Source organism: Gallus gallus, chromosome 18 (assembly GCF_016699485.2).
Source record: "Gallus gallus isolate bGalGal1 chromosome 18, bGalGal1.mat.broiler.GRCg7b, whole genome shotgun sequence".
In the NCBI taxonomy this organism is placed as follows: domain Eukaryota; kingdom Metazoa; phylum Chordata; class Aves; order Galliformes; family Phasianidae; genus Gallus; species Gallus gallus.
The window spans coordinates 5,508,291-5,536,054 of record NC_052549.1 but is presented as its reverse complement, the minus strand read 5'-3'; the positions used below and the strand labels follow the sequence as shown (position 1 = coordinate 5,536,054).

Below are 27,764 nucleotides of genomic sequence, written 5' to 3'. Positions count from 1 at the left end.
TTGGAAGGGACCCCAAAGGCCGTCTGGTGCCAGCCCTGCACTGAGCAGGGACACCCACAGCTCCAGCAGTGCTCACAGCCCATCCCCTGACCTCGGCTGTCTGCAGGGATGGGGCACCACCGCCTCTCTGGGCAACCTGTGCCACTGCCTCACTGCCCACAGTGTAAATCCTTCCTTATATCCAATCTAAACCTCCTGTCCCCGTCTTACAGCCCCTTTAGGGACTGAAGGCCGCTCTCAGCTCTCCCCATAGCCCTCCCTTCTCCAGGCTGCACAGTCCCAGCCCTCAGCCTGTCCTCATAGGGCCGTTCCATCCCTGGGAGCATTTCTGGGGCCTACACTTGCATATGATGTTCTTGCAGTTACCCCAAAACAAACATACAATAACTCAACTCTCTTTTCCCCAAGAAATCAGCTTGTTTCCATCAAGAGGTATCAACGGATGCTTCAAGGAAACCTGTTTCTCAGGGAACCAGGTAGATTAAATTCGCCTTCCTGGGAAGAGCTGTGCAGGACCAGGCATGCCAGGTGACACACAGGGGAAGAAGAAACAAAACCAAACACCCCCAAACAAACAAACACAAAGAAATCCCACAGGGAAAACGACAGCAGCGCTTCTGAAGCATGCGGTGCATGAGCTTATTCCCTCTGCGCCACGGAGGGAATGAAAGCCATGACTTCCAGTCTCAGATCCTCTCCTGCAAAGGTGGTGGAACAAACTGCTCCCTTTCTAACAACACGTTGCTGTCAGTGCCAGCTGCAGACGCACAGCATCCATTGCACTGTGCAGCTCCATGCACAAAAAACATGACATGGGGGGGGGGGAAAGAAATCATAAAGTGTAACCTGCAGCTGTTAAAACCTTTGGGATTTACACACGGTGCTTTAGGAACAACCAGAGAGAGCTGCAACTGTGCTGTGATCTGGGCCAAAATTCTTGTCCTTGTTAGAAACTGCTCTGCTTTGAGCTACAGAAAGAGCTCATTCAGGGCCTGGTTGAGGGGAATGCATCGTGTTGTTCCAGCTTGTGAACGGCGTCAGATGTGGAGTGCAGTGATGGGGTTTTCGTGCAATTCGGTGGTTTAGGAAAAAGCTCATGAGGTTCCTCAGCTCTCATAGCGCCTCATAACACCTCGGTGACGTGAACTGCAGGGTTAGGGTTACGGTTGTGATGTCGCAGCACGTGGGTACGAAAGCAGAGTGTGTTCAGCAGGAAGGACAAAAAAGTAATGGTTCGGGTTGCTCTCAGGTCGGTTACTGCTGTGCTGCACGTGTGAGAGGGCACGGCTGTTTGCGAACAGTACTGGGAAAGAAGTGCTAAAAGGAAAACAAACAAACAAATAAATGCTCTCTCTTTGGTAATCCTGCTCAGATTTCACATTTTCAGCTGTCCCTGAGAAGTGTGACTCGTTTAAGTGACACTGAGACCACCCCTCGCAGCCCCTCCTGGTGCACGGCTGCCTGCAGTGCATTGCCCAGCACGACGGGCAGTTGGACTTCAGGTATCTCCATGGAGAGACACTCCGTAACCTCTCTGGTCAGTCTGCTGCAGTACTTATCCATTCAAAAGGTTTTTTTTCCCTTCCCTTCCTCTTCCCCTTCCCTTTTCTCCTTTCCCCTTCCCCTTTCTTGTTTCCCCTTCCCCTTCCCCTCCCCCCTTTCCCTTCCAATCTCTACTTCCTTTACTCATAGTTCAACACTGGAATACCCCAGAGGAGCTCGGCATTGCTGAGAATATGAGAAGAATACACTGATTACATTTTAAGCATCCTGGAATGTTCCTAACCGCACAGATCTCCCATCCCATTACATCACAACCCACTCAGGTTTCCTTTGGTTTCATCTGTTGTAAGACTTATTTCTCACAACGCTTCTGCAAGGTTCTAAGAGTTGCTGAGGAACGTTTTTCACTGCTCTCAACTTTACGAAATCTCTTGCTTAACAAAAATATGAGTTCAGTTTGAGGAGAGCAGTCCCGTTTTACGCTCTCTCACGCTCTCTGAACAAGTGGAAGGACGGCAGGAGATGAGAAGCAATACAGGGGAAGGTGTGATCTTTTCAACCCCCATTCTTTCAAGTGCTAAGATAGCTGCGCGGGATTAACGGTTGCATTGCTAATTGTAAGAAAACAAGTAGGTTGGTGCATCCCACTTCTGAGCTTAAATCGCATCTACGGTTTCTCAACAAATATTTCCTAAAGACCTGGAAGCCCTGCCTAAAGGCACAAGGATTTACATATGTATTAAGTGGGCATTTCCAAATCCATGATGCAAGCAATATTGAACGTATATAATTAAAATAAACCTGTATTAACAGTGAAGACTATAATCTCACCACGTATGCAGATTAACCCTTTGTGTTGGCTGACAGCATGGGACAAATTATTTGTTTTCTCCTCTGACCTCAAACACCCCAACCTGACATACAGAAATGAACACTGAAGCAATATTCAGATCACATTTACGTATTTTCATGCAACCGAATAGCAGACACAGGACTTGCAGCCAACAAATGAATCAGTCTTTAATGTTGTAGTTGCGGATTTTTGCCACGGTAGGAGAGATCTTTCGTTTTATGGGCTGTATACAAGGGGAATTCCTGGATTTTAGCTTCTGCTGAACCTCCAGCTTGGTACCTCGGACTGCCAGATGTGCTGTGGGCATTTCGGGCCGACCCGTGGCGTTGCTGTGTTCCTGATGTTCTCCAGGTTGCTCAGTTGAATGCAGGATTTCAAACTCCACTGCTCAAATATATAAACAAACAAATTGATAAAAGCACTTTGTGCTGGTGTTTGCATTCACTCAAGGTGCAACTCAAGCACCACCTACCTGTTCAGCTGTTTTTAAGCATCAAGTTTTATACGTTTTCTCTCCCCTGTGACAGAAAACACAATACCTACACATTGAATAACACCAGGCGAAGTTAGCCCTACCTACTCCTGTATTGTGAAATGGTGATGAAGGAGTTGGCTGCAATCGTTTGATCTCTTTCAAGAAACCACCAGGAGCCATGAGAGCTGTAGTAAAATGTGTTAGGAGAAGCCCGATCCAAAGGGCTCAAAGGCAGCTCTGTGGGCTTGGCAAAGCTGCCTTGCTGCTATTATCATGTGGGCTTTGTTTGTTTTCCTTTTCTTTTGCACAGGAAGGTATTTGCAGTGGAAACCTTTTTTTTTTCCTGTGTGCTAGAGGGGACTGAAAATGCAGTCCTTTGGTTGGGAAGCAGTGACTGATCTTAGCTCTGATGGAAGCCCATCCTGCAGTCTCTCACATAATTCTCTGAAAACCACTATCTACCTCCAATGAAATGAACTACAGCCTTATCACAGCTTTTACTACGTCAGATAAGTGGAATTGGTCAATCACAACATTCACTGTAAGCTGTAAGTAATGTTTACAGGTGCTTGGCTCCAATCACTTAATCCTTATTTTTCAGTGCATTGAGATTTTAACTTTGGATTTATAGAGAACCAAAGCAGACGGCAGCTGGCAGAATAATACACACTGCAGCCCTCTGTGCAAGTTGGAAACGTTTAAGATTGATGGCTTCCAGACCCAGGTACAGCATGAGAAAGGTATGAAATTCATCATACAGAGGTTATTAGCAGAAGGGAAACTCTCATAGTCATCAGAACAGGATGGAAAGTCCAAACAAATTTGGACGTGGACAAAAAGAAAACATATTCTTTGATGTTTGGAATGAATTAATCTACTGGGGCTAAACACGATGCTGCAGCCAGTGTCAAAACATGACACCGAAATCATTCTTGTGTTCAGGCTCAGATTGAAGCAGTTGTTCGCTTATGGGTGTGCAACATCTGTGCTGGGTTGGCCTGCTGCCATTTGTTATTACAGGTGGCAAAAGCGCAGTGGGTTCTTGTGCCATCGTTATGAAACGTTCAGCTTGCCACCTCGTGGTTACCCACAGAGCAGGAGGCATTGAGAAGTGAGAACTGATGCTTGAGCCCATGGAAGAGCTTTGGGTGCATTGTCCTGCCTGGAAAAAGGACTTGAATCGTCTATCAGACAATAAAGCAGAATTTCACAACAATATCCATGCTTTGGAGCACAGCAGGAGGCACCGTTTGGAAAGAAATGGATACAGCTTCAGAGATTATTTTTCTTGAACAGGAGCCATAGCAGAATGAGAATATCATTTGTGGTCTAAAGAAACAGCAGTGGGTATCCATCAGCATCACCACACCAGCACTGCTTACCGGTGGTCTGGTTTTGAAAGGTCCTCTCAGTTTTGAAGGGCCTTTTGAATTCAAACCAGGGCATGGCTTTCAGGCAACCTGTGGGAGGCCCTACTCCTATAGATCCAAAGGCAAAACAACCAACACCAATGCATCGCATGCATCCCTTCCTCTGAGGTCTTCTCTGTGCTTGTCTCTTGGCACTAAGGATGTTACAGTTGTAATTATTAAAGAGTGCTTAGGTATTTGGAACAACAGCATGGAACAAAAGCGTTTCACGTGGCTATTGAAAAGTTCTGGGCAGACAAAAATCTGTGTTAATACAGAAATTGAAACAAATTAAACTTCAACTGGCAAGGTTGGTTCTACAGAGCAGAGAAAGACAACCAGTGCCCCAGGATTAGAAATGCTATTTGAAGTGAAACGTCCTAAGCAAACTCTGAATAAAGACCTTCATCTGGTTCTGGTTCTGCTTGGCATTGCTCACATGTCCAAAGGACCTTCAATAAAATCAGCAGGGATGTGCACAGTGGCAAGAAATGTAAATGCACTATCTTGATTTCCACAAGCAAATAAACATTCAGATAAGGAAAAGGCACGCCTAACTTCAAGCCTATAAATCACTTTCAGAAGTGTCCTTGCTGACAAGAGCTAGTGAGAGCACAGTTAGGAGCCCAAGCTGCTTTGAAAACAGACCTAAAAATGTGTTGTTGAAATGCTGAACGTATCTTCTACTTGCTTTGTGCTTACAGTCAGATCAACATTCCCTAATTTTTCTTTATGTTGCTGTTGTTCAGATCTGGAAAGATGCAGGCATTTCCCCAAATGGAAAATGTTCTTTAAGAAAAGAGTCCCTAGCTATTTGCTCATGTCTGACCGTGCTTTGGAAAGAACACCAACTCAAACAAGTTCCCATTGAGCAGAAGGATGTTGAAGCAAAGAAAACGTAACCAGGGGATTAGTTAATATTTGTGGAGCACTTCAAAGATGAAAAGTTTTATGCAACAGAGGAGAAATGGGGAGCCTTTCTTTAGCTCTTCTTAGAGCTAGAATGAAGCAAGAGCCAGAGCCAGAGCGCTCGTTCTGTTTGTTAATATTTTACTAGATGCTTTCCCCGGCCAGCTTTTTACCCACATGGATTGCTCTTAGAACTGTCAGTGATGTCAAAGCTGTTGAAATTCTGTCTAGTGTGGAAACACTTAAGATAACTTTTGATCCATAAAGTGTAGAATTTCAGAGCACAGAGCTTTGCAAGTGACAGTAACAATGAGAACAGTGGTTAAAAGAAACTCCAAGTTCAGGTAGTAAACCAGAAAAGTGACTTTGCTTTAAAACATCTTATTCTCTTTCCTTGTTAGGCTACAATATAAACACAACTAATTACCCCAGGACCTCTGTTGGGAATGGCTGTGGAGGTGAGGGTTCTCAAAAGTACAGAGGGACCATCCACTAAAATTGGAGTCCTACTTCAGCATGGAAAATGCCAAGTTTCACCTACTCCAAAACTGTATGAAGCAAATGGGGGCACGCATTGCTTTATGTTCCCTTGGCTGACCTGAGGAGACACAGCTGATCAGGAGCAATTCACATGGTTACATGAAGCACCTCTCATGCTAGTGGCTATTCTATGTGGTCTTATGGTCAAACTCTACTTGGCAACACTTGCCTTTGTAAAACTTGCAGCTTGTACCGGAGCTAATCACACTACTGTATATGTGTGCCATGATTTTGAGAGGCGGGCATACAGCTCTTTTGACAAGTAACTTTCTTTAGAGGATGACTGTTGGGTGAAGTCCACGGTGACTGGAAAAAGGGAAACATCACTCTTTTTTTCTGAGAAAGAGACAAAAGAAGATCCAGGAAACTACAGGCTAGTGAGCATCTCATCTGTGCCTGGGAAGACCATGGAACAGGTCCTCCTGGATGTTACGTGTGACAGTGAGGTGATCCAAGATAGCCAGCACAGCTTCACCAAGGGCAGACTGCACCTCACCAATGTGATGGCCTTCTGTGATGGCATCAGTAGACACAAGAAGAGTAACTGATGTTATCTACCTTAATTTCTGGCCTTTCAAATGGTCCTACAACATATTCTTAATTCTAAATTGGAAGTATACAGAGGGGTGGCAGCAGGGAGAGGGAGGGGATTGTCCCGGGTTACTCTGCCCTCAAGAGGTCCCATGTGGAGTACTGCATCCTGAGGGGCCCCAATACAGGAAAGGTGCGGAGCTGTTGGACTGGGTCCAGAGGAAAACCATAAAGATGATTGAAGGGCTGGAATATCTCTCCTATGAAGAAAGGCTGAGGCAGCTGGGCTTGTGCAGTCTAGAGGAGAGAAGGCTCCAAGGAAACCTCATAATGGCTTTCCAATACTTAAAGGGAGCTTATAAGCAGGAGAGAACAAACTTTTTACATGGGCAGATAGTGGTAGGATGAGGGGGAACAGTTTTAACCTAAAAGAGAGGAGATGTAGATTAGATGATATTAAGAGGAAATTTCTTACTCAGAGGGTGGTGAGGCACTGGCACAGGCTGCCCAGGGAAGCTTTGGATGCTCCGTCCCTGGAGCCGTTCAAGCCCAAGCCCTGGGCAGCCCAATCTAGGGTGGGGGGGGAGGCAGCCCTACCCACAGCAGTGGGTTGGAACTGCATATCTTTAAGGTCCCTTCCAGCCCATGCAATTCTGTGATTCTGTGGACTGTCATTAGCCTTCAAGACTCATTTGTTATGGATGACCTACCAAAGTCTCTCGGGTGCTCTCAGAGACAGGACATATGAAAGGGAAAGAAATAGTTAAGTACAGTCTTACTAGTGCAGTCTATATACAACAGTGATGCTTTTGATACCACTGTGAATTGTATCCATCAATTTCTGTTGCAAGATCTTTTCAACAATGGAGAATCAAGAAAAAACCTGAATCATAGAATCATAGGAGCCTATGCTCCTTCTAACCCCTTTATTTCTACTTAGCTTCAGAATTAACACACAAAACAAATATTTAAACCATCTCATTCCTACAGGACAAACTAAAAATTAGCAGGTGGAATAAGGAGAGAGAAACTGAGCATATTTTTTGGTCTGTGACTTCCTTGGAAGTTTCCACAAGCTCGGAATTTGATGGTGAAATGAACAAAGTACGTAACAGTCCACTCAGCATTAACACGTGTGTCACCAGCACCCCAAAATACACACTCACTGAATTGTGTCACATGCTGCAAGTATAGCAAACTGTGGGGCTTATTTGATATGCCAACCTGCTGGCATGTACATGAAAAAATAAAATAATTATCACACTACATCTTTTGCTGCTTCACAAGGAATGCCCATAAAACATCGTTACTGCCATGACAGATTTGTACAGCACTGAACTTGTAAAACAGATGTTTGAATAAGCAAGCAGACACGCTTGCCTTTGTTCCAAATCATCTCCTGTTACTCAGCTTTCAAGTCTGTGTGTGCATCACTTATATCTGAAAGACACCTACCAAGCTGCTCTATTTCAGTACCGGTTCTATTCACTGTGACCACGTGTTTGATGGATATAATAAAGTGAATGGCCTGAAACAAGAAAGCTCAGCACTGTTTGTTCTTTTGTTTTGTTTGTTTTCTAAAATGTAGAATTCCAACCAGTAGAACTAAGGATACCATGTGGATAATTTCCTAATGGAGAAAGCTAAGCAGAACATATATTTTTTGTTTTTATTTTATTGAAGTTCAGTTCTTCCAATGCAGTGTTTCAGGGCCTGCATGCAATGAATAAGCTCTGCTCTTAAACCTTCTTGGGGTAAATCTGGATGCAGAGATCAAATTAAGGTTGTTCTCCAGAAAGTGTTACCCCTTACTGCTGTTACACTCGTTTTGCTTTGGCACTATCACCTTTCCCTTTCACTGTTCTGTAGATCCTCAAAAATCTACAGTAGGTTTTGCAATGGTGGCTGGAAATTTCTAGACATTAAGAAACTGATGTCCTTGTAAGGCTGCCAGTTGTGTTGCATCACACACAAAACAGCATGAAACTGCATGGCACTTATCAATGTTTCAAAGACATCCTTTTGCTTATCCTGTCAATAGAGACCTGACCTGAAATACTCTTCCTCTTTCAGTCCCAGCCCCACAGAACAGCACATGAACAGTGACTCTCAGCACTGCATCATTCTAGTCCAACAGTTCTGTCAATGCACACGAGTTTGGCACTGTGGTGCACTGCTGTTGTTAACAACTGTGCTTATAATCCATTTTTCATTTTGAAAGCCCTGTTAGGTATTACATATTTTTTATGTAAAAGCAGCTCTCTTAGACCTTCCATTGACTCTTTCCCAGACAGAACAACCCAGCTCTCTCATTCCATTCTAGTGCATCACGTTCTCCAGTGCCCTAGCCATCTCAGAGTCTCTCTGTTGAGCTCAACTACAGTTGGCCAATCCCTTCTGGACCAAAAAGTCCAAACAGGACACACTGCTCCACCTGTGGCCTCACAAGTAGAGGGAACAAATAATTTCCCCTAGCCTGCTGGCTACACTCTTGCTCCACAGTGCTGCATGTGGTCAGCCTTTTATAACTGCACACAGATATCTACATCATGGTTACAGACCACTATTAATATAAAGGCTACATGGCTGCCACATCACTCCATGGCTGCCACTAAAACTCAATAATAATAATGACAATGATAACAACAAAACTGGCATTAAACAATCCACACAAGCCCCCAAGCCTTCTAAGAGACAATTTAGTGATGTCTATGCCCCATATTAAGAAATAGAAATGAGATTGACCTGAAGCATTCTGAAAAAATGTTTGTCTCTGCTTACAAAGACCTTCAATAAAGAAGAGTCGACACCTCTCCAGGGTAACATACTCCATTACTTGCTCACAGCCCATCCCTTGACCTCGGCTGTCTGCAGGGATGGGGCACCACCACCTCTCTGGGCAACCTGTGCCACTGCCTCACTGCCCACAGTGTAAAAACCTTCTCTATATTCAACCTAAAAATGCCCTCTCTTAGTTTGAAACCATTTCCCCATGTTCCATCCCAACAGACCCTGCTAAGGAGTCTGTCCCATTCCTTCCTACAACCCCCCTTTAGATACTGAACTGCCACAATCAGGTATCCCCGATGCCTTCTCTTCTCCAGGCTGAACAACTTGTTGCATGGGGCTACAAAATACTGGTGAATAACAAGCCCTAGTTCAGTGTGCCTGCAGCACATACTGTGCTACGCTCATGATCTCATGTCTAGCCTCTAGGTCTCAGTGCATTAAGTAGCATTATGGCCATTACGCTGCCATAAAAATAATCGTTAAGTGAGGATTTATAGCTTTACAATTTGATCTAACAGTGCCTTGGCAACACATGAACTGTGCAGCGTTCAGATAGATACTTGCATATGCGCCCCAAATAAAGTTTAGATTATGTCAGTGCAGAAGGGTATTTGCATTTTCCACAAGTGTTTTTAAGAAGATGAGAAATAAAAGGAGTATCTGTGACATTGGCATTAACAGCAGAGAGCTGTACCCTCTAAGTGGTTGGATAACTCTGAAGCACGAGTAAAAGTACCTTAAAGTAACTGATCAGATCATTAGATTCAGACCACAGGACTGTAACACCAGGAGTGCTAATGTAAAAAAGTTAATGGAAAGGGGCAGAATTCACTACTGCACTTGGTTTCTTCTAGAAGAATTAAATACTGTGATTATTTGCAAAGCATGCTCACCTTGCTTAGCGTTGTTCTGAGGACAGAGAGGAGAAGAGCTTGATCCCATTTCTAAAGTTTGCCAATTACCTTGGCACGGACTGTGTGCTCCAGATGAAGAAATCCAGACCTGCTGGGCTTGACCAGAGCTCTCCTTGGGTGGCTGACTTTGAACCCTTGAGGATGCAGCAGCTGCCTTTTGTTGCTTTGGCCCATAATTTGCAGCAGAGGAACTGAGCTGAACCTGTGCAAGTTCAAATGCCTTATTATAAAGATACACACTTTTCACTTTAAAGACATCTGAAAATGGTTTAACGCTCGTGGTCTTAGAAAGATAGAAGTATTTCAGCACAGAAGCAAGATCAGAAAATGAAAATTATTGGTTTAGATTTGGAAATGTTGTACAAGAAGATGAATGTCATAGAAGTGATTGAGATACCCTGGTTTATTAAGTGTTACAGTAAAGCTCTCTTACAAACACTATTTTGTACAGGAGCAAAGCATCACTTATTAAATGTGTAAGTCTCTCAGCAAACCATAGTTGAGGGACTCCAGTTGGGAAATCCAATTGAAGGCAAATTAGACTGATGATAAAATTGCACTGTACCTCAGCAGACAGCGGTTCTGTTTCTTCTCCACAGCTGCTTGGAGCTTTTTCTCCCTTTAAGATGGGGCAGGCAATTAAAGAAGAGATCCTGGAGAGATGCTGTTGCTTTGCATACTGCAGCTCCTGACACAAAACATTCCATTAACACAAATCACTCACAGCCTCTAGAAATAATGCATTTATAGCTCACTTTGCTGTTGCACTGCCAGATTTAAAATAATCAGGTATAAATAATACTAAACAAAAATATATCCCTTTCTCAGCAGGGGTCAACAGGGCCAAACTATCCTCCAAATAAACTCCTTACTAATTTTTGTTTGTGATCTTCGTTTCTTACTACTGCTGTTACTATCACCCTGCCTATTACTCAGCTTTATGTTGTCAGGGTCATCCTTCACTTTTGTTTTGTCCCATGGTTAAATTACAGAAGAAAAAACTACCAAAGTATGGTGGGAAAAGAGGAAAAATGAAAGCGAACAACAGCCATAGAAAGGTGCTTTCTCAGTAAGTTAAAACAAAACTAAACTAATTATCCCACAATCCCATCAACTTTTGATTTGTAGCAATTCAAGTGAGATCTGATGAAAAGTCAACTGCTCCAACCCTGGGAAAGGAGATGAAATGAAGCACTGAATAAGACATAATCTTTTGGTATGTATTTAGGACTAAAGAAACACAAGCCCATCATATAAAATAACTGAGACTAAAATTCCTGTAGGTGTGATGTCTATAGCTGATAGTAAGAAATTGTCTCTGCTTTTGGTAAGGATGATGATATTGAACACAGGAATGGAGGTATTATGGCTAATAAGAGAGATCACCTGGAGGAAAAAGGACAAATGAACAAAAATGAGAACAGCAGTGCTTGGAAGTTCAGCCTGGAGATGAACCTCAACTGAGGGGTTGGATTCTCAGTGGGTACATTTTGGGGTAAAACAACCTGGAATGGGAATACTGAGGATGAACAGCTTCAGTGTAAGAAGGAAGATCCTTGCTTCTAGTTTGGACAAAATCCAGCACATCTGTCACAGACATTACCCCAAACGTCTCCATGGCTGGAATAGCCTCAGTGATACCACTTCAGCCAGGACCTCCAAGCAATCCTACAGTGGGAAACGTAGGACTGCTCCTGGAGTTCAGCACACCAACTGGAAACACGCAGTCAAACACTAATCCTCAGCAAACCATGCATTTGCAAAAGGTATTTGTTTTTATAAAGGCAAGATAAAATTTTATGACTTTTAAAAGAATATAGGAGACACGAGAGGTGAGAAAAATAGAAATTGCAGTAAAAGTAGGAGAAGGAATACAGCCATACTGGACCACGTGCAGCAATGAGCCAAAAAGATGATGGATGGATTGAAGCATCTGCTGTGCACACAGGAAGTTGGGGAATCGTGCCTTGTTTAGTCTCCAGAAGAGATATGTCAGGAGGGATCTTAGAAACGTGCCTAAATATCTGGTGAGGAAGGTGGGAGGAGGTGAAGGCAGCTGAACCAGACCCTTCTGAGCAGTATGTAGTGGAAGAACGAAAGGAAGTAAGTAGGAAATGAAATACATGACATTCCACTTGACCACAAGGGAAAACCAAACCAAACCAACAACGAAATCACTCCTAAATCCCACTCTACTCAGTGATGGCTCACTGAAACAAGTGACCCAGAGAGGTTCCCAGAGGAAGTATTTCCCCAGCTGAACTTGGTTAATAATTTTACTGGAGTTCCATGCCTCAGAGCAACAACCCTTGCTGTCACCCCTTCTGACAGAACATTGTTTGCTGCCCTCAAAACCACGACGACAATCAGCTGCTCTGACACAATCCTCACAGGAACAAATCTGATGATCAGTTGGGTAAAGTACATAGTGAAATCTTGACTCTGGTGAAGTCATTGGGAGGTCTGCCACTAACTACAGGGTTTGATCCACTTGTCTCTCTCAGGAAAGCTACTACTTAACTATTAAAAGTTATCTTCTAGTTAGAAAAGACTACAGACCCTTTAATTACACATTCTGCCTTCATAAATGGGAAACGTGCTGGTGCAATAATTTGGGCAGGGGAGCTTGAATACTTGCAGTTATGTTCACTGATCAATCACTTTCAAGCCTATCTTAGAACATACTGCAAACCCTTCAATTGACCTTATTTTACTCATTTAACACTAAGCTTTATGGAACTCACGCTTGTAGTTCAGTGTTGCAGTTATACTGCATCAACACAAGTGTTTCTCAAGTTCCTTAGATGAAAACAAAGGTTTAAAACAGCGAAGTCCCAAATAGAACCCCACAGCTACAAATCCTCCCAGGTGCCAAAAAAGGACTTGAGCTGATGTCAGTGAAAGGCATTTTGGTGTAGAATTTGAAGGATAATGATATCAATTGGCTTAACTCTTGAGGGTGTGTGATTACCTGTGTTATGAGCTGCTGTTGCAGGTGCCTTAAAGCCGAAAGCTGACACTGTGTTCTTTTGACAAGCTCTCTTGGAGAAAGGCCACCAGAGCCAACACAAACTGTGCAGAGCTTTGGGCTGATGGGATGCCAAAATCCTATATAAAGGAAAAAAAAAATGGAGGAAAGCATTCTCTGCTGTTATTATCAATGACATTTCCAGCAAGGGCTGTCTTCTCACTGGAGATTTAATACCATGTGAAAATGGCCTAGCATTGTTTTCCTTTTTCCTATGCTTTACCGACAGAGTAATGATCGCATGGGATTTAAAAGCCCACAGTAACATTTTATCACTTACTCTGACACAGTGACACTCCTTACACACACTCTTGATTCCGCTCGCTTTGCTTTCCTTTCCACTACCATAAATAATTTGTGTTCAGCACAAGAGATAAACCATTGCTTCTCCGCCCTGCAAAGCAGCAGTTCAGCTTCCATTTCCCACACTGACATCTGAGCACCAAGGAGCCCTACACCAAAGCCTGCCATTACTCTGTGTTAGCAGCCCCTGGCACAGCTTATGCTGGCAGCACCAGTCAGCACTGCAGTCTCACCCAACCTATGCAGCTCAAGGATCAGCCATGGGCAGCATCTTCCTTTTGTACTAAAATCTACTCCTCTCCAGCTCAGAGAAGGAACAGATGGATGGGTTTTCTTTTACATGGGTAAGTGACCACTAGAATACATTTATTACCTTCCTTTAATATCATTCCAAGATCCGTTCTGAGCCTGTTTCCCATTTCAATCAGCTGCTGCTTCTCTTGGCTCAGAACTGACGTTGTTCTCACTGCATCCCTCAGTTTATTTGGTGTTCCTTGTGGCGTGCAGCTGACACCATGCTGAATCTCTTTGTCCATAACTCTGTTATTCGACCCCTGAGAAAACAGATGAGACTTATAAAAATATTTTGAAAACATGTCTGCATGTTTAAGAGTTCGGTACAAACATGCCTTAAAGGAGCTGAAAGCAAAGTGTAAATTTGAAGCCTACAGTCTGTTTTTTGAGAGCCTGTTTTCAAGGTTTTATCAGCAATGTGGGGTACATCAAACCACAGAAGAAATCATTGTCACAGGTTGCCCAGAGAGGCGGTGGTGCCCCATCCCTGCAGACAGCCGAGGTCAGGGGATGGGCTGTGAGCACTGCTGGAGCTGTGGGTGTCCCTGCTCAGTGCAGCGCTGGCACCAGATGGCCTTTAGGGTCCCTTCCAACTCCAACCGTCCCGTGATTCAATGCAATCCCCGCCATACAGGTAGGAGAGAACACACAGACCCGCTCGTTGCTCGGCATCACGCGTTCCTCCCGGCTGTCCCGCTGCTATGTGCTCCAGTGCCGCGCTGCCCCCTAGCGGACACCGGGGGGAACGCAGCGCCGTGACGCGCAAGAACCGGGATGGAATCCCGGCATGGTCGGAGTTGGAAGGGACCCCAAAGGCCATCTGGTGCCAGCCCTGCACTGAGCAGGGACACCCACAGCTCCAGCAGTGCTCACAGCCCATCCCCTGACCTCGGCTGTCTGCAGGGATGGGGCACCACCGCCTCTCTGGGCAATCCGCACCACTGCCTCACTGCCCATAGTTAAAACTTCTTCCTTGTATCCAAACTAAACCTCCCCTCTTTTATCCTGAAACCATTTTCCCCCATCCCATCCCAACAGACCCTGCTAAAGAGTCTGTGCCCATCTTACAGCCCCTTTAGGGACTGAAGGCCGCTCTCAGCTCTCCCCATAGCCCTCCCTTCTCCAGGCTGCACAGTCCCAGCCCTCAGCCTGTCCTCATAGGGCCGTTCCATCCCTGGGAGCATTTCTGAAGCCCTCCTCTGGCTGTGCCCCAACAGCTCCATGTCTGCCCCATAATGAGGACTCCACACCCACACACAGTGCTCCTGGGAGGTCTCAGAGCACAGAGCAGAGGAGCAGATCTGCTGGTCGTACTGCTCTGGGCGTGTGTCTGCCCAGGATCCCATTCTGTGCTGAGGGTGCACAGTGCTGGCACCACCAGTACCCCCAGGTCCCTTCCAGCAGGGCCACGCTCCATCCCTACATCCCTCAGATTGTGCACAGAGTGAGGGTTGCCAGGACTATATGTACAGCACCATCTCTAGCCACTTCATTACAAGCACATTGATAGATTTTAGGTATTATATATACATATATCAAAAAAAAGCTTGAGTGATCAGGTTTGACTGAAAAAAACCCATCTTTGCTGGCTCATTTCTAACATGACAGCATATAAGTTGCATTTCTAATATCTGTTCAGACAAAATTAATGTGCTATTTACTAAATTACACGCAGCCCTGTTTTAGCTGATGGAAACCTCTTCTTACCTTTCCTGTGCCCGGGTTTACTATACAACCCGAGCTAGCTGAGCTGACATCCATATTGCTCGATGTGGTTCTCCCTGAAACTTGGTCTGTGCAAAGTGCACCTAAATAAATAGAGAAGAGTACAATGTGAATACACATTTCTATTTAGTTTAGGTTTTCATAGCAACTTTTTCTTATGGTTACTCATCTATGCCACTTCAGTAGATGCACTGTAAACAGAGCTGAAGAAATATAAGAAGCTGTGCGATCTCACGGTGTGCAAACATCAGTCAGCTACACAACACATACGTGGCTGTAGATGAGATATTAGAAAACTCAGCTTGTGGGCAGGGAGTACACAGACAGAAGGTTTTTCTTCTTCCAGCAGTGAATTACTTCACTGTTGAGCAACTGGCAGTATCAGTATAACAGGAATAGTGAAGATGTAGCAGTTTCTCTCTGTTACAGTGGGAACAAAATCACCAATAAATTGAAATTAATCCCCAAAAATGCTTCAATTACCATTCAGTAAAAATGGCAGACTGAATGTTTTGGTTAATGTGGACAAAGCAAGGAAAGGACAGAGGATTTCTCCAAACCAGAAGGACCCCTCCAGGCTACTCTCTCATCTTAAACAATGCGGATTTAACATCATAATCCCTCTTCGAGATTGAATAAAACCCCCCCATATTTTCAAAGGGATAGAAGCAGTATTATCTGAGTCGAATGAAGGATTTCAGCAGTGGAAAAAAATAATTAGTAATTAATTTCTGAGAACTCATATTGACCAGCTGACAGAAACCACTGGTTACCTTGGAGGCTGTTGAACTGCAGCAGCCATCAATCTTCTCTATTTCGGACTCCACCTCCTAACACAGAGGACCGACTTTCACCCTAACGTCTGTATGACAGAACTATTCTTGTTTGTTTTTCTTTTTAATTTAAACTCAAAATAGTTTTTGCTTTAATTGCTTCTCAACTCTCCTTCTTAACAAAGCCATCAAGCAGAATATGTGTACATTCATTAAGAACGCCCACACGCTCCATTTGTTCATTATGTCCCATTTTTGGGTTAACGACACAATAAATTCTGTTTAAAACTAATTCTGCAAGCTGGTCAGAATAAATGAGAGAAGGGTAAATTAATTAAATTAAAAGAGAGAAGTGTAACGAGGGCACAGTAGTTGGGACAACAGGACAGCTTTCACCAAACCGCTCAGAGTTTTCTGAAATACAGAAAACCATCCACAGTGGCTCTGGAATAGCTTAAATCTATCAGAGGTTCAGTGCTTACATAAATGGGGCACAGACAGACACCACAGCTATTCACCTGCCTTTGTATAATTGGTAGGAGGTGCTATAGAATAGGGCTACCTCCTCCACGAGTCCTTGAGGAAGTGACACCTCGCCCATTTATTTCTCAGATGAAAAGAAACCAGAGCTGAATATTCCATCCTCAGGTTGGAGTTGATTCTGTCCCTGTTTTCTCCATGGTTCCAAAAGGCACAAGAATATTTATGATAAAAAATGCCATTTGCCCACCAAGCAGGCCTGTGCTGGTGCCAAACAAAACCAAACTTCACAGATGTTCATCAATTTACTACAAGATACATCTAACTGTAGTGGATGCACCTTCTGTACTTCCTTTCTTTGTGCTGTCAGCCTTGACTTTCCCACAGGGAAAACAAGAAGAAAAAAAAAACAAAAAAAAAGATGGAGGTTTGTAGTTAGTGATATAATAAATGCTTCCAAGAAAAGCCAACAAAACCTATTGGTCACCTGGCACTTTGTGACAACGTTTGGCAGAACGGGATGCAGCTCAAAGCGCTGTGCATTTTTAACACTGAGATGTTTTAAACTCTTGCTGTTACCTAAGAAAACAGACAGTTACACAGCCAGCTGTGTGACAGCACCTTCAGCCCTTCCCATCAGGACAGCAGCAGTGAGCGCTGAGATGCCTGCAGTGTGGCCAGGGGCACTTTGCTCTCTCTGAGGCACTGAGGATGGCGTTTGCTCATCGAGGCTCTCCATTTCTTTCCTCATCTGTGCAATAACAGCCCGAAGGTTGGCATTCTGCTCCTGCAGCTTTTGTATTTCTGAGCCAGGAATATCCTTCCTGAGATAGCTTTTATCATCAGATTGAAATGCCTGTGAAATAAAAGTGGAGCACGGTAAAAACCTTCATTCCTGAGCAACTGTCTCTGCAAGAGATCTTCCCTTATGTGTGCCACTGTATGGCAGCAGCATGCTCCTGTTAGGCACACACAATCTATGCCATATTCAAAAGTAATTATAACCAAAAATCTCCAGTCTGGGGTGTTTCACATTTCTTGTGCTAAATTAGAGTCCAAAATGATCAGCACAAGATTCCTCATGCCCTCATGGAGTCTCAGACCAAGCAGCAGAAAGAACATACATGTTAACCACATGGTACTATATAGTATTTGTATATTAATATTCCTTGCTTTAGTAGTCTGAGCAAGATGCTGGCCAACACACTATCGCTTCTTTAGGAAGAATCACTGATTCAAATCTAATCATTTTTGCCCTATTGCTTACAAGTTACATTGTACAGAGAAAAAAAGAGGTTCTTATTCAGAATACTAAATATTTGCTATTGTTCATTTGGTTTTGAAGCATCAGCCCTTCATATAAATCAGAGATAAAATTGGGTTTGCTGAGATGTGTATGGTTTGTCCTACAGGCCAAAAATGTAAAACAGAAAAATAAGAGACTGCAATGGGACAGAACAGCGCAGATGAACAGGAAAAGAAGTTCCCTCACCTGTACATTGATTCTCTCTGTAACTGAATGATCAGTTTGCAGATCAGTCCGGAGTCAGATGAAATTGGAAAACGTGCCCTGTAAGAAGTCTGTGCTCTCCATCTGCCTCTGTGTGTTTTATTATAGAAACTGTTTTCATGAAGTATCTTCCTGAATACAACACTTTCTTGATTCAGAAGACATGAGGTGTGCTTTACACTGCTTTGTTTTCTCATTGAGGTCTGATGACAAACTGCTGGCTTACTGCTGAGCATCTGTAACTGCCCAGTAGGATGCACTGCAGCACACTCATTACATTCATTCTGTCACAAAAGACAGTTTCCTACTTGTAGCAGTGCACAACCCTTCAGCACACCTTCAAATCAGCACTATGTTTACAGTTTTGAATAGTATTTCTTTTTTTTAACCTGTGTATTTTAGTAGGTAGGAATGAAAGGAAAACTTGTTTGTGATACTAAAACAAAATATGTTATTTTAAATGGTTAGAAAACTGATATTTTGAAGGTCTATCTTAAAATTCTAACTTCCCAACTTCAAAATCCAGCCTGAATTACAATGAAGTGCCTCAGGAACATTCCAGAAAATAGCTTTTCCCATTGTGATGTGTCACAATTACAGCACATTGTCTTGTTTTGGACTGGCTTTCTGCATACAGCTTGCTGCTTTTCCCAGGGGGTATGGGATCCAGACATAACAAAGCCTGTGACATCTAACCTATGTACATTCCAGCCTACATATGTCTACATCTTGAATTAAACAGGTGCCTCAGGTGAACTCTTTACAAGAAATCCAATGGAAACAAGCCCCGTGAGGCTGTCATCTCAAAATGAACTGATCCAAGATACATGTGAGTGTTGTCTAACCTGCTTCTCTCCTTCAGGAAGAACACCACGATTAGAGAGCGGTGACTGTAATAACTGTTGTCTCTTATCAGAGAAAGTAGAAGGGACAGACTCCACTTCATGCAAACTGTAGTCAGTCTTCTGTAGATCTGCTTCAGCCTAAGAGGGAAGGGAAGGAGGGGACAAGAAAGTAGATGAGTATCTCAAGTACAAAGAGAGTAGAGATTAAAAAAAGAGAAAAGGAATACAGGAAAAATACTGGGACTCAACCCACATTCCTTTTGACTCCATCAAAAACTGCCTACATGGCAAAATAATTTTGTTTCATTATCACATCATCGTAATGTGAAATGGACAAGGATTTTCCAGGTCTCAGATGTATTCCTATGCTACACCTATTAATACAGAATCACACAGAATCACAGAATTGGAGAGGTTGGAAGGGACCTCCAGAGATCATCAAGTCCAATCTCCTCAATAATAAGAAATACTTACTAATAATTTTTGGGAAAATGGTAAAATAAAACACCAGAGCAAACGTCTGTGTTCCAAACTTCAGAAACAACTGCTTTCCCTGAACCCATGGATTTGTGTGGCAGCTGGCCACCGAGAATTACTGTCAGCACACTGAGTAACTCTCCCCAAGCAATAAACATATTAATATTGTATTTCATTTTTCAGAAGCAGCAGCTTGTACACTTCACAAAATGGAGGGTCATCCCATTCCCCCCCTCCATACAAAAACCTCTGAGTTTTTCAGGTCTAGCATTGTTCCCTTGACAGAATTGAAGCTGTATTGTGATCTGTGAAGCTCTTTTTGGCCTGGCGCTGCTCTGAAGAGACTTCTTCATTCTGCTTTAAAGCCAAAAGAAAAGCATTCCCATCTCCCAGACTGCCCTGACTACATTACAAGGTACAACAGGCAGCTGTCAGAGATTGTCCGCAAGGAATACTATGAGGCGACGTATTCCATAGATCTCTGTGCAACAAACAGTTCCTAAATAGTTAATGGGAACTTCTCACCTGCTCTCGAGCTAAGGACACACTTGGTGTCAGATCCTCCAATTTCTGATACTCGTGATTTTCAGCATTCCCACAGGGCTGCCAGTCCAGTTCTGCGTGGGTTTTACTCTGTTCCAGAAGCTGTTCTTGCTCAGCTGCCACTGACAGTTGTTGCTTATACCTGTGATACACAGAGCAAAGCTGTTGATTTCAGAGGATGAAAGTATTTGATTTTATTTTCCGGTGTTGTGATGGTTTGTTTTTAAAGCCTTGGCCTTCCTTTCTGCCTTCTTTTTTCCTCGTCCCGTTTTTCAACATATGTATTTTGTTATATGCATGCCCTAAACGTTTCCCTGCACCAGATACCTGTTGCCTTTCCTTGAGTTGAGCCAGAAATTCAGCTGGGAAGCTGCATGGGGCCGATGTTCTGCAAACTTGAAAACCTGCACTGTGCTTCTAGCACACTTTCATGCTAGAAGCATTCCACACTCCTAGATAGCCTGTATCTTTCTTAAGCGACAGGTCAACACAACACAGAATGCCATTATCTTGAGCCTGCTGTGCAGGGAGGAGGATGTGTGTTAGGAATGAATTAGTAAGGCAATAAACAATATTTTAAACAATATAAAACCACACCATTTTCAAGCTCTTAGCTGACAACTTCAGTAGCATTTCCCTCTTTTGTAAATAGCATTTTTCATTTACCATATATTACTGTGAGCTTTTCCTTTAAACAATTTGGGCCCCAAATCTGCTAAGTGTGATATTCTGAATTTCTTTCTTCACAACTTATGAAACAAGAAAAATCACATGGCTCACTTCTTAATGAGGGCATCTTTCTCTCTTACACGAGCACTGTGATTCCCTGCTTTCCTGCGCAGCTTCGCTTCCAGACTTTTCTGTCTCATCTGTAGTTCTCTAATCTGTTTCTTCAGCTTTTTAAACTGTTTGATTGGAGCTTCTTCCAATGAAGCCGACACTGTATCCTTTTCCTTATCAACATGAGATGGCCCCTCCTCCCTGGAACATGCAAAGAGATAAAGTGAGGTTTCATGTGACACAGGGGACCCTAACCCTATCACTAACCCTAAACCCATTCGTTTTTGCACTGCTAGTTTACTTGATCAATTTTGTTTCAATGAATTCCAGAAATCATTGTCAGAAATGGCACAAACAGAAAAGATCTACAATCTAGAAGTGGGAAGAATTAAGTTTTTCCATTATATCCTCTGCTTGGTAGAAGTACTCTTTTTTCATGTAAAGGCAGAAGATATCACTGAGCCAACAGAACTTCGAAGTTAAATATTGTTTTTAAAGTGAGACAGGTTACATTCAGGAGGAATGCAACAGGATTAACCTGAAATACAGGATGAATAGCAGGTATTTCACACAAAGGGCTAATCTTCCTCTTATAACCATACCTATTACTAGATCAGTTAGTTCATGCATACCATCTGAAGCTGCTGCAAATATATACATATATATATACACATATATGTAATATACATATATACATGTGAAGAGTAAGTTGCAAACCAGTTTAGTCTGATTGTGGTTGAGATTGTACAATACCAGGCATTTCTCACAGCTACAGCATCATTTAATTCCCAATTCTTGTACTTGTCCTCTTTCTCCAGTTGCAAATTAACCAATTCTGCTGCTTGTGGTGATTCTGATGCTTTCATTCCAGTCTCTCTGAGGGCCTCCAGTTCTCTGGTCAGCAGTTTCACCTAAGATGGAAAGACAATAAGCTTAAGAATTCTAATTTGATCACTAGTTGAGTTAATTCTTACGAGTTCCGCAGCCAAAGTTTTAGCATCAGCTATGGAAACAAATAAAATAGTATAGGAGGTGTTTTTTTGCTCAACAAGGGCGAGTGTAGAGTCCTACACCAGGGGAGGAATAACTGCATGCATCAGTACAGGCTGGGGGCTGAGCTGCTGGAAGGGAGCTCTGTGGAACAGCACCTACACGTGCTGGTGGCCAACAGGTCAGCCATGAGCCAGCAGTGTGCCCGGTGGCCGAGAAGGCCAATGGCTGTCCAGTGTGTGTTGCACTGAGCATGGGCAGCAGGGCAGGGAGGTGTGTCCTCTGCTCTGCTGTGAGGAGGGCCCATCTGGAGCACTGAGCCAGTGCTGGGCTCCCCAGATCAAGAAAGACAGGGATCTCCTAGAAAGAGGCCAGCAGAGAGCTGCAAAGATGCTTACAGGCCTGGTGCATCTCCTGTAGGAGGAAAGGCAGAGAGCCCTGGGACTGTTCAGCATGGAGAAGAGAAGCTGAGAGGGGATATTATCAGTGCTTAATACCTCAAGGGCAGGAGCCAAGCAGAGGGGGCCAGGCTCTTTTTGTTGGTGCTCAGTGACAGGATGAGGGGCAATGGACACAAACTGGAACATAAGGAGTTCCATATGAATGTGAGGATAAACTTCTTTACCATGAAGAATCACAATCATTAAGGTTGGAAAAGACTCTAAGGTCATCTAGTCCAACCATCCACCTATCACCAATATTGCCCACAAAGAAAAATGTATCCAGATGGTGACAGAGCACTGCAAAAGAGGCCGTGGGGTCTCTTTGGAGATATTCAAAGCTCAGCTGGATGCTTTCCTGTGCAACCCACTCTGGGATTTGCAGGGGTTTGGACTTGGGGATCTCAAGGGGTCCCTTCCAGTTCTGTGATTCCTTTACCTGTTACCCACGCCAACGCTAGTCCTGCATCTCTCCTTTCCTATCTCTATCTAAAGTTCCTTTCACACTAGTTGTTATTCAGTGTCTTCTTGGTTTCATATAATCAACCACAGAATGGCTTGGGTTGGAAGGGACCTTAAAGATCATCCAGTTCCACCCCCTCCTTCTGTGGGCAGGGCTGCCCCCCAGCAGATCAGGTTGCGCAGGGCACCATCCAACCTGACCTTGAACACCTCCAGGATGGGGCATCCACAATGCTTCTGGGCTGCCTGTTCCAGAGCCTCACCGCCCCCAGACAGGTTATTTTAGCAGATATACTGAGGGCAAGGAGATCAGAATGGGAGGGGTACTCAAGCTGTAATTGCCTAACAATCCCTTTTACCATTTTCATTTATGTAATATACCAGTTTGGATGATAGGCCATAAATTAACCTCTTTCGATGCCCTCGTGATATCATTTTAATACAAAAATAAGGAAGGTATTGTTTTAAGTTTTTTAAATATACAAAGGTGAGAAAAATCGCACCCTATCCCTCAAGTATCACAGTTGAAGGTCAAATTCCATTGCCAGTTAGTGAGACAATTCTTTTATGACGAAATGATAGCAATAAAAGAGGCAGAATGGGGGAAAAGTCTTGTAATCAGGAGGCTAATAAGCAACATACATTACCCATCCTGCCCAAGGCTGCTTCTGCTTTCCAGAGGCCGACCTTTTCTGCAGCTTCAAGGTTAACAAATTTAGCAGTGTGCAGCCTACATCAAGTAATCTTACACAATCTCAGATTACTAAACGCATTCCCAGCAGTTCCTCACAAGGGGCAGCTGCCAAACAAGTAAGGCCACAGCTACCAAACAAGTAGTGCATACTTCTCTAATCTGTCATTATGCATCTCACCAGTTGAACATAAAGAAGGCAAAAACAACAACAGCCCTACAAAAAGACAGCAATGTTTGATCAGAACGTAATCGATAAATGACTGCTGGGTGTCGTCGCAGCAATATGACGTTATTTCTCTATATTATACCTGTTTCTGACCAGGGAGCTCTCCTTGCAGTCCTTGGAGTTTTCTCTCCACATGACGTCTCAGGCTCACACACTGCTCGTGTTGATGGTTTGTGTGGTCATTCTTCGACCTATAGATAAAAATAAGATAAACTTCTATTAAAGAGCATCTCTGCTGAACTAACGTGGCACACACATGGAAAGCACCTGCTGAACAATAACACACCTGGAAATACAACAGGCAGTAGTTTCCTAAAGGAACCGTCACCACTCGCTTTTTTACCTTCCTTCCACTGCTCATAATTAGCAAGCAATCACTTGTTAAAAATCATCTTGCACATGAGAACTGAACGAACCTTTTAAAGTAACACGATACACAGCGGGCAAACTGTTTGATGTCCCTTTTAAAGTGTGATACAAGTTCTTTCCCAGATATCCAGTTTCAATTTGAAAAGGTCACACAATGCAGAGTACATTGTATGGTTTGCTAAGGAAGTTCAGTGGTTGTTTTCCTCATGTAAAATTGCCACTAACAGCTCTCAGCTACCAAACAGCATGAGGATTTGAACAGCACTCTTTAAAAAGCAACGTCCTCTTCTCACACACTGCCAGATATCCTCCCCTTGAGCCCTTCAGAGAGAATATTCACTGGCGAAGCCCCCTGAGGATAATTCAAGCACATCATTTTTCCATAATTTAAGTTACCCCCCACTCTCCTGTCTTCCCCTGCTCCCTTTCTTTGCAGCTTTCAGACCAGTAGATGTTGCCACGTAAGCAAAGTCAAATGATACCAGTTTGTCTTCAGTCCCACTGCTATTCCCTTGGTGATACTTCTAGAGATCCCATCACACATATCAGCCTGTTTCAATGTCTAACCATCCTTCTTGTGAAGAAATTCTTCTCGATTTCCAATCTAAACCTCCACTGGTGCAATTAGAGGACATTTCCTTACCTTCTGTCATTTGCTCACTTGTCACCTGGGATAAGAGGCTGACATTCTCCTTGTTGCAACCTCCTTTCAGGTTCTTGTAGAAAGTAATGACATCTTCCCTCACCATAACAACTGCAGTTCCCTCAGCCACTTCTATTAAGTCTTGTTTCCCCCAGCTTTGTTGCTCCCCTCTGAATGCATTCCAACAGTTCAGTGTCTTTCTGGCAGTGGAGGGCACAAACCTGAATACAGTGCTTTCATCAGTACCAAGTGTGGAGGAGCAATCACTTCTCTAGTCCTCCTGACCATGCTATTTTGATACAAGCCTGGATGTAATTGGCCTTCTTGGCCACCAGGGCACACTGCTGGCTTATGTTCAACCAGGTACTTTTCTGACTGGCAAATGTTCCCCAGGCCTATACTGCTGCATAGGGTTGTTATGGCCCGAGTGCAGGGCCTGGTATTTAGCCTTGCTGAATGCCATAGAATCACAGAATCATAAAACGGTTGGAGTTGGAAGGGACCCCAAAGGCCGTCTGGTGCCAGCCCTGCACTGAGCAGGGACACCCACAGCTCCAGCAGTGCTCACAGCCCATCCCCTGACCTCGGCTGTCTGCAGGGATGGGGCACCACCGCCTCTCTGTGCAACCTGTGTCACTGTGTAAAACATTCCCTATATCCAACCTAAACCTCCCCTCTTTTAGTTGGAAGCCATTTCCCCTTTTCCTATCCCAGCAGACCCTGCTGAAGAGCCTGTCCTCTTATGTCTTATATACCCCCTGTAGATACTGAAAGGCCACTCTCAACTATCCCTGGAGCCTTCTCTTCTCGTGGCAATATCATGTGAATGCCATGCAATTGGACTTGGCACATAGAACTTGCCCATCCGTATCCCTCCGCAGAGCTTTCCTACCCTCAAGCAGATCAACCATTCCACTCAACTTGGTGTCATCTGTAATCTAAAACTGCATTTAATCCCCTCATCATGATCACTCATAAAAATGTGAAACAAAACTGCTGCAATACTGAGCCCTGGGGAACACCCCTTGTGAGCAGACACCAACCAGACTTAACTCCATTCACAATGACTCCATGCACCCATCCATCTAGTTTATACCCAGTGGATAGTACATCTGTTCAGCCCACGAGCAGCCAGTTTCTCCAGGAGAATGCTGTGGGGAACAGTATCAAATGCTTTGCTAAAGTCCAAGTAAACACTGACAGCCTCTCTTGTCCACTAAGCCAGTCATCTTATCCTGGAAGGAAACTGGGTTAGTCAAGCAGGAGCTGCCTTTCATAAACCCATGCTAAGTGACTGGGTCTGCTCACGTGGTTGTCCTACACACTCCATGTGATGGCACTTACAGCGATCTGCATCTCACCTGCAAAACTGTTCCAGCTCTAACTGATGTTCTTCAAGGTTTTGTTGATAGCGATAATGAAGTTCAGCTCTTTTTCTTCTTTCCTTGACAAGAAGTTGCTCCAGTTTGTCCAGCTGTATTTTAAGGTTGCTAATCTCTGCCTGCTTCGCTTTTTCAGATGTTTTCAGATGACTGAATGTGACATCATAGGATTCCAACTCTTTATCTCTTTCTTCCAAAATTCTGAGGTTATAGATAAAATCTTCTTTTAATTTGTTATAATTTTCATGCATATCATGCAGTTGCTTCACAACAACGTGTAGCATCTCCTTTTGAGCTGGGAACTGCCAGTTTTGTTGCTCTTTCCTTTCTTTCTCTTTCCACTGAAGGAGCTCTTCCCATTCTTTCAGTAACACTGGAATAAATCTGAAGCAGCAGATGATAGAAAACAATTAAGACTGATAACTAAGAAAAGTCAGTTATCTAATCACTCCCAGTCTACTGCTTACACAATAATTATACCTGAATTTTAAATCTAACCTGTAAACTTCCCTGCACCAACCGATGTCGGTCACTTTTAGACCCAGAGTTTGCTTTTATTTCTATCACTGAATTGTCAAGGGATAACATTTCCCAATCTAATGACCACACACTACTATGTTTTGATGCAGGAAAACATTTCTTTTCCCTTTGTACAGATGGAGCACAAAGGCACAAAACGATTCAGTCGCTCAAAGGAACGCTGCACTTTTAACTGAGCAGCAAAGAGCAGAACAGCAAAAGAGCTGCAAAGAGTCCTTAAGAAAAAAGACACTTCTGACAGGTCAGACCAAACCTTCACCAGCCTTCTTTCCTTCTATCAGCAATATGAACTGCAGTGTTGCATCTGTCTTCTCTTCTTACCGTTATCTTGATATCCTTCCTGTGCCCTTTTCCTGTCTGGTGTGACCCTTTATCTGCTTCTCTTCCATCTCTTCCTACTGTTTGTTCTCCATATTTGCCTTATACACCATCATAAACTCAGCAGAAGAGAACACATCCATTCCAAGAGGTACCACCTGTATCACAGTAGATTTCAACAATAATAACAACAGCAACAATGAAGTAATATCTGCTCATATCTCTCCAGAGATTACCCCAACCCTGTGGGGTCATTACAGCTTCCCTCCCTGTGCTGCACTGCTCTGTGTCAGTGGTTGCAGATAATCTCAGATGGATAAGCACAGGGCTGCAGGGAACAACAGATCAGACAAGCACGCCTTTCAAATGGTGCCTCTTTAATCTCCTTAAAAGAAAGAGATTTCCAGATCAGCAAAAGCGATGCTAAAGCACACCACAGTCTGAATATCATTTTTTCCCCCCACAAATAAACCCAACAGTGATGCAGTAATCTGATGGTCCTCCAATTCTGCTGGCCTACAATTTATGTTTATCCTTAAGGCAATTAAAAGGAAATTGTATTTTCTCTTTTTTGTTAGCAACCTTCAAGCAGTGCCACAGCCTACAACACAGCACAAGTGGTAGCTTTTCCTTTTTGTGAGCAGAAATGGACGTTGATTGTAAAAGAGACAGAAGTGGGAGCTCACAAGCAATGCTCTGAGGCCTCTTTGCCTCTAACATGCAATGCTACACAAAAATCTGCTTCTTTAAATCTTCCTCTCAGCTCCCATTGCTCCAAACACAGCTGATGTCTGCCACAGCTAAAAGCAGTAACTCCATCTTTCTTCCCCTCCATCCCTGACCATTAGTACATTAAAGATGAAATACACCAACAAGATGCTTTCTGGGCTCTGAAAGCACTGAAAGAAACTGTGCTCAGTCTATAGCTGATGAAGTATCACAACACTTTTGTAAAGGCCTTTAAAACCAGTGCCTGCTTTGTTAACTAACCGTAGCCATACGCTGTAAGACAAGGCCT

At 43.6% G+C, this 27,764-nt stretch overlaps 1 protein-coding gene and 1 long non-coding RNA gene across 3 annotated transcripts in view; one reads left to right on the top strand and one right to left on the bottom strand.

Moving 5' to 3' along the window:
- Positions 1–393: 393 nt before the first annotated feature.
- Positions 394–27,764, bottom strand: part of CCDC57 (coiled-coil domain containing 57) — a 29,863-nt gene continuing 2,492 nt past the window's right edge. Inside the window, exons 3-16 of one of the 2 annotated variants that reach the window (XM_015295348.4) lie at positions 25,868–26,272; positions 23,577–23,685; positions 21,436–21,593; positions 20,683–20,883; positions 19,885–20,044; positions 18,883–19,020; positions 17,149–17,383; positions 15,257–15,357; positions 13,629–13,809; positions 12,896–13,032; positions 10,490–10,612; positions 9,904–10,126; positions 2,636–2,740; positions 394–1,317 (exon numbers count right to left, since the gene is read on the bottom strand). In XM_015295348.4, coding sequence (XP_015150834.3) covers positions 1,124–1,317; positions 2,636–2,740; positions 9,904–10,126; positions 10,490–10,612; positions 12,896–13,032; positions 13,629–13,809; positions 15,257–15,357; positions 17,149–17,383; positions 18,883–19,020; positions 19,885–20,044; positions 20,683–20,883; positions 21,436–21,593; positions 23,577–23,685; positions 25,868–26,272 — 2,470 coding nt within the window. In that variant the 3' untranslated portion in view covers positions 394–1,123. Of the gene's footprint in view, positions 1,318–2,498; positions 2,741–9,903; positions 10,127–10,489; positions 10,613–12,895; positions 13,033–13,628; positions 13,810–15,256; positions 15,358–17,148; positions 17,384–18,882; positions 19,021–19,884; positions 20,045–20,682; positions 20,884–21,399; positions 21,594–23,576; positions 23,686–25,867; positions 26,273–27,764 lie in introns of those variants that run through there. The other variant, XM_040649691.1, reaches the window with a different exon arrangement.
- LOC107054748 lies at positions 1,242–7,761 on the top strand. The gene is made up of 2 exons (XR_001469335.4): positions 1,242–1,537; positions 5,551–7,761. It is a non-coding gene; the product is annotated as an uncharacterized LOC107054748 (long non-coding RNA).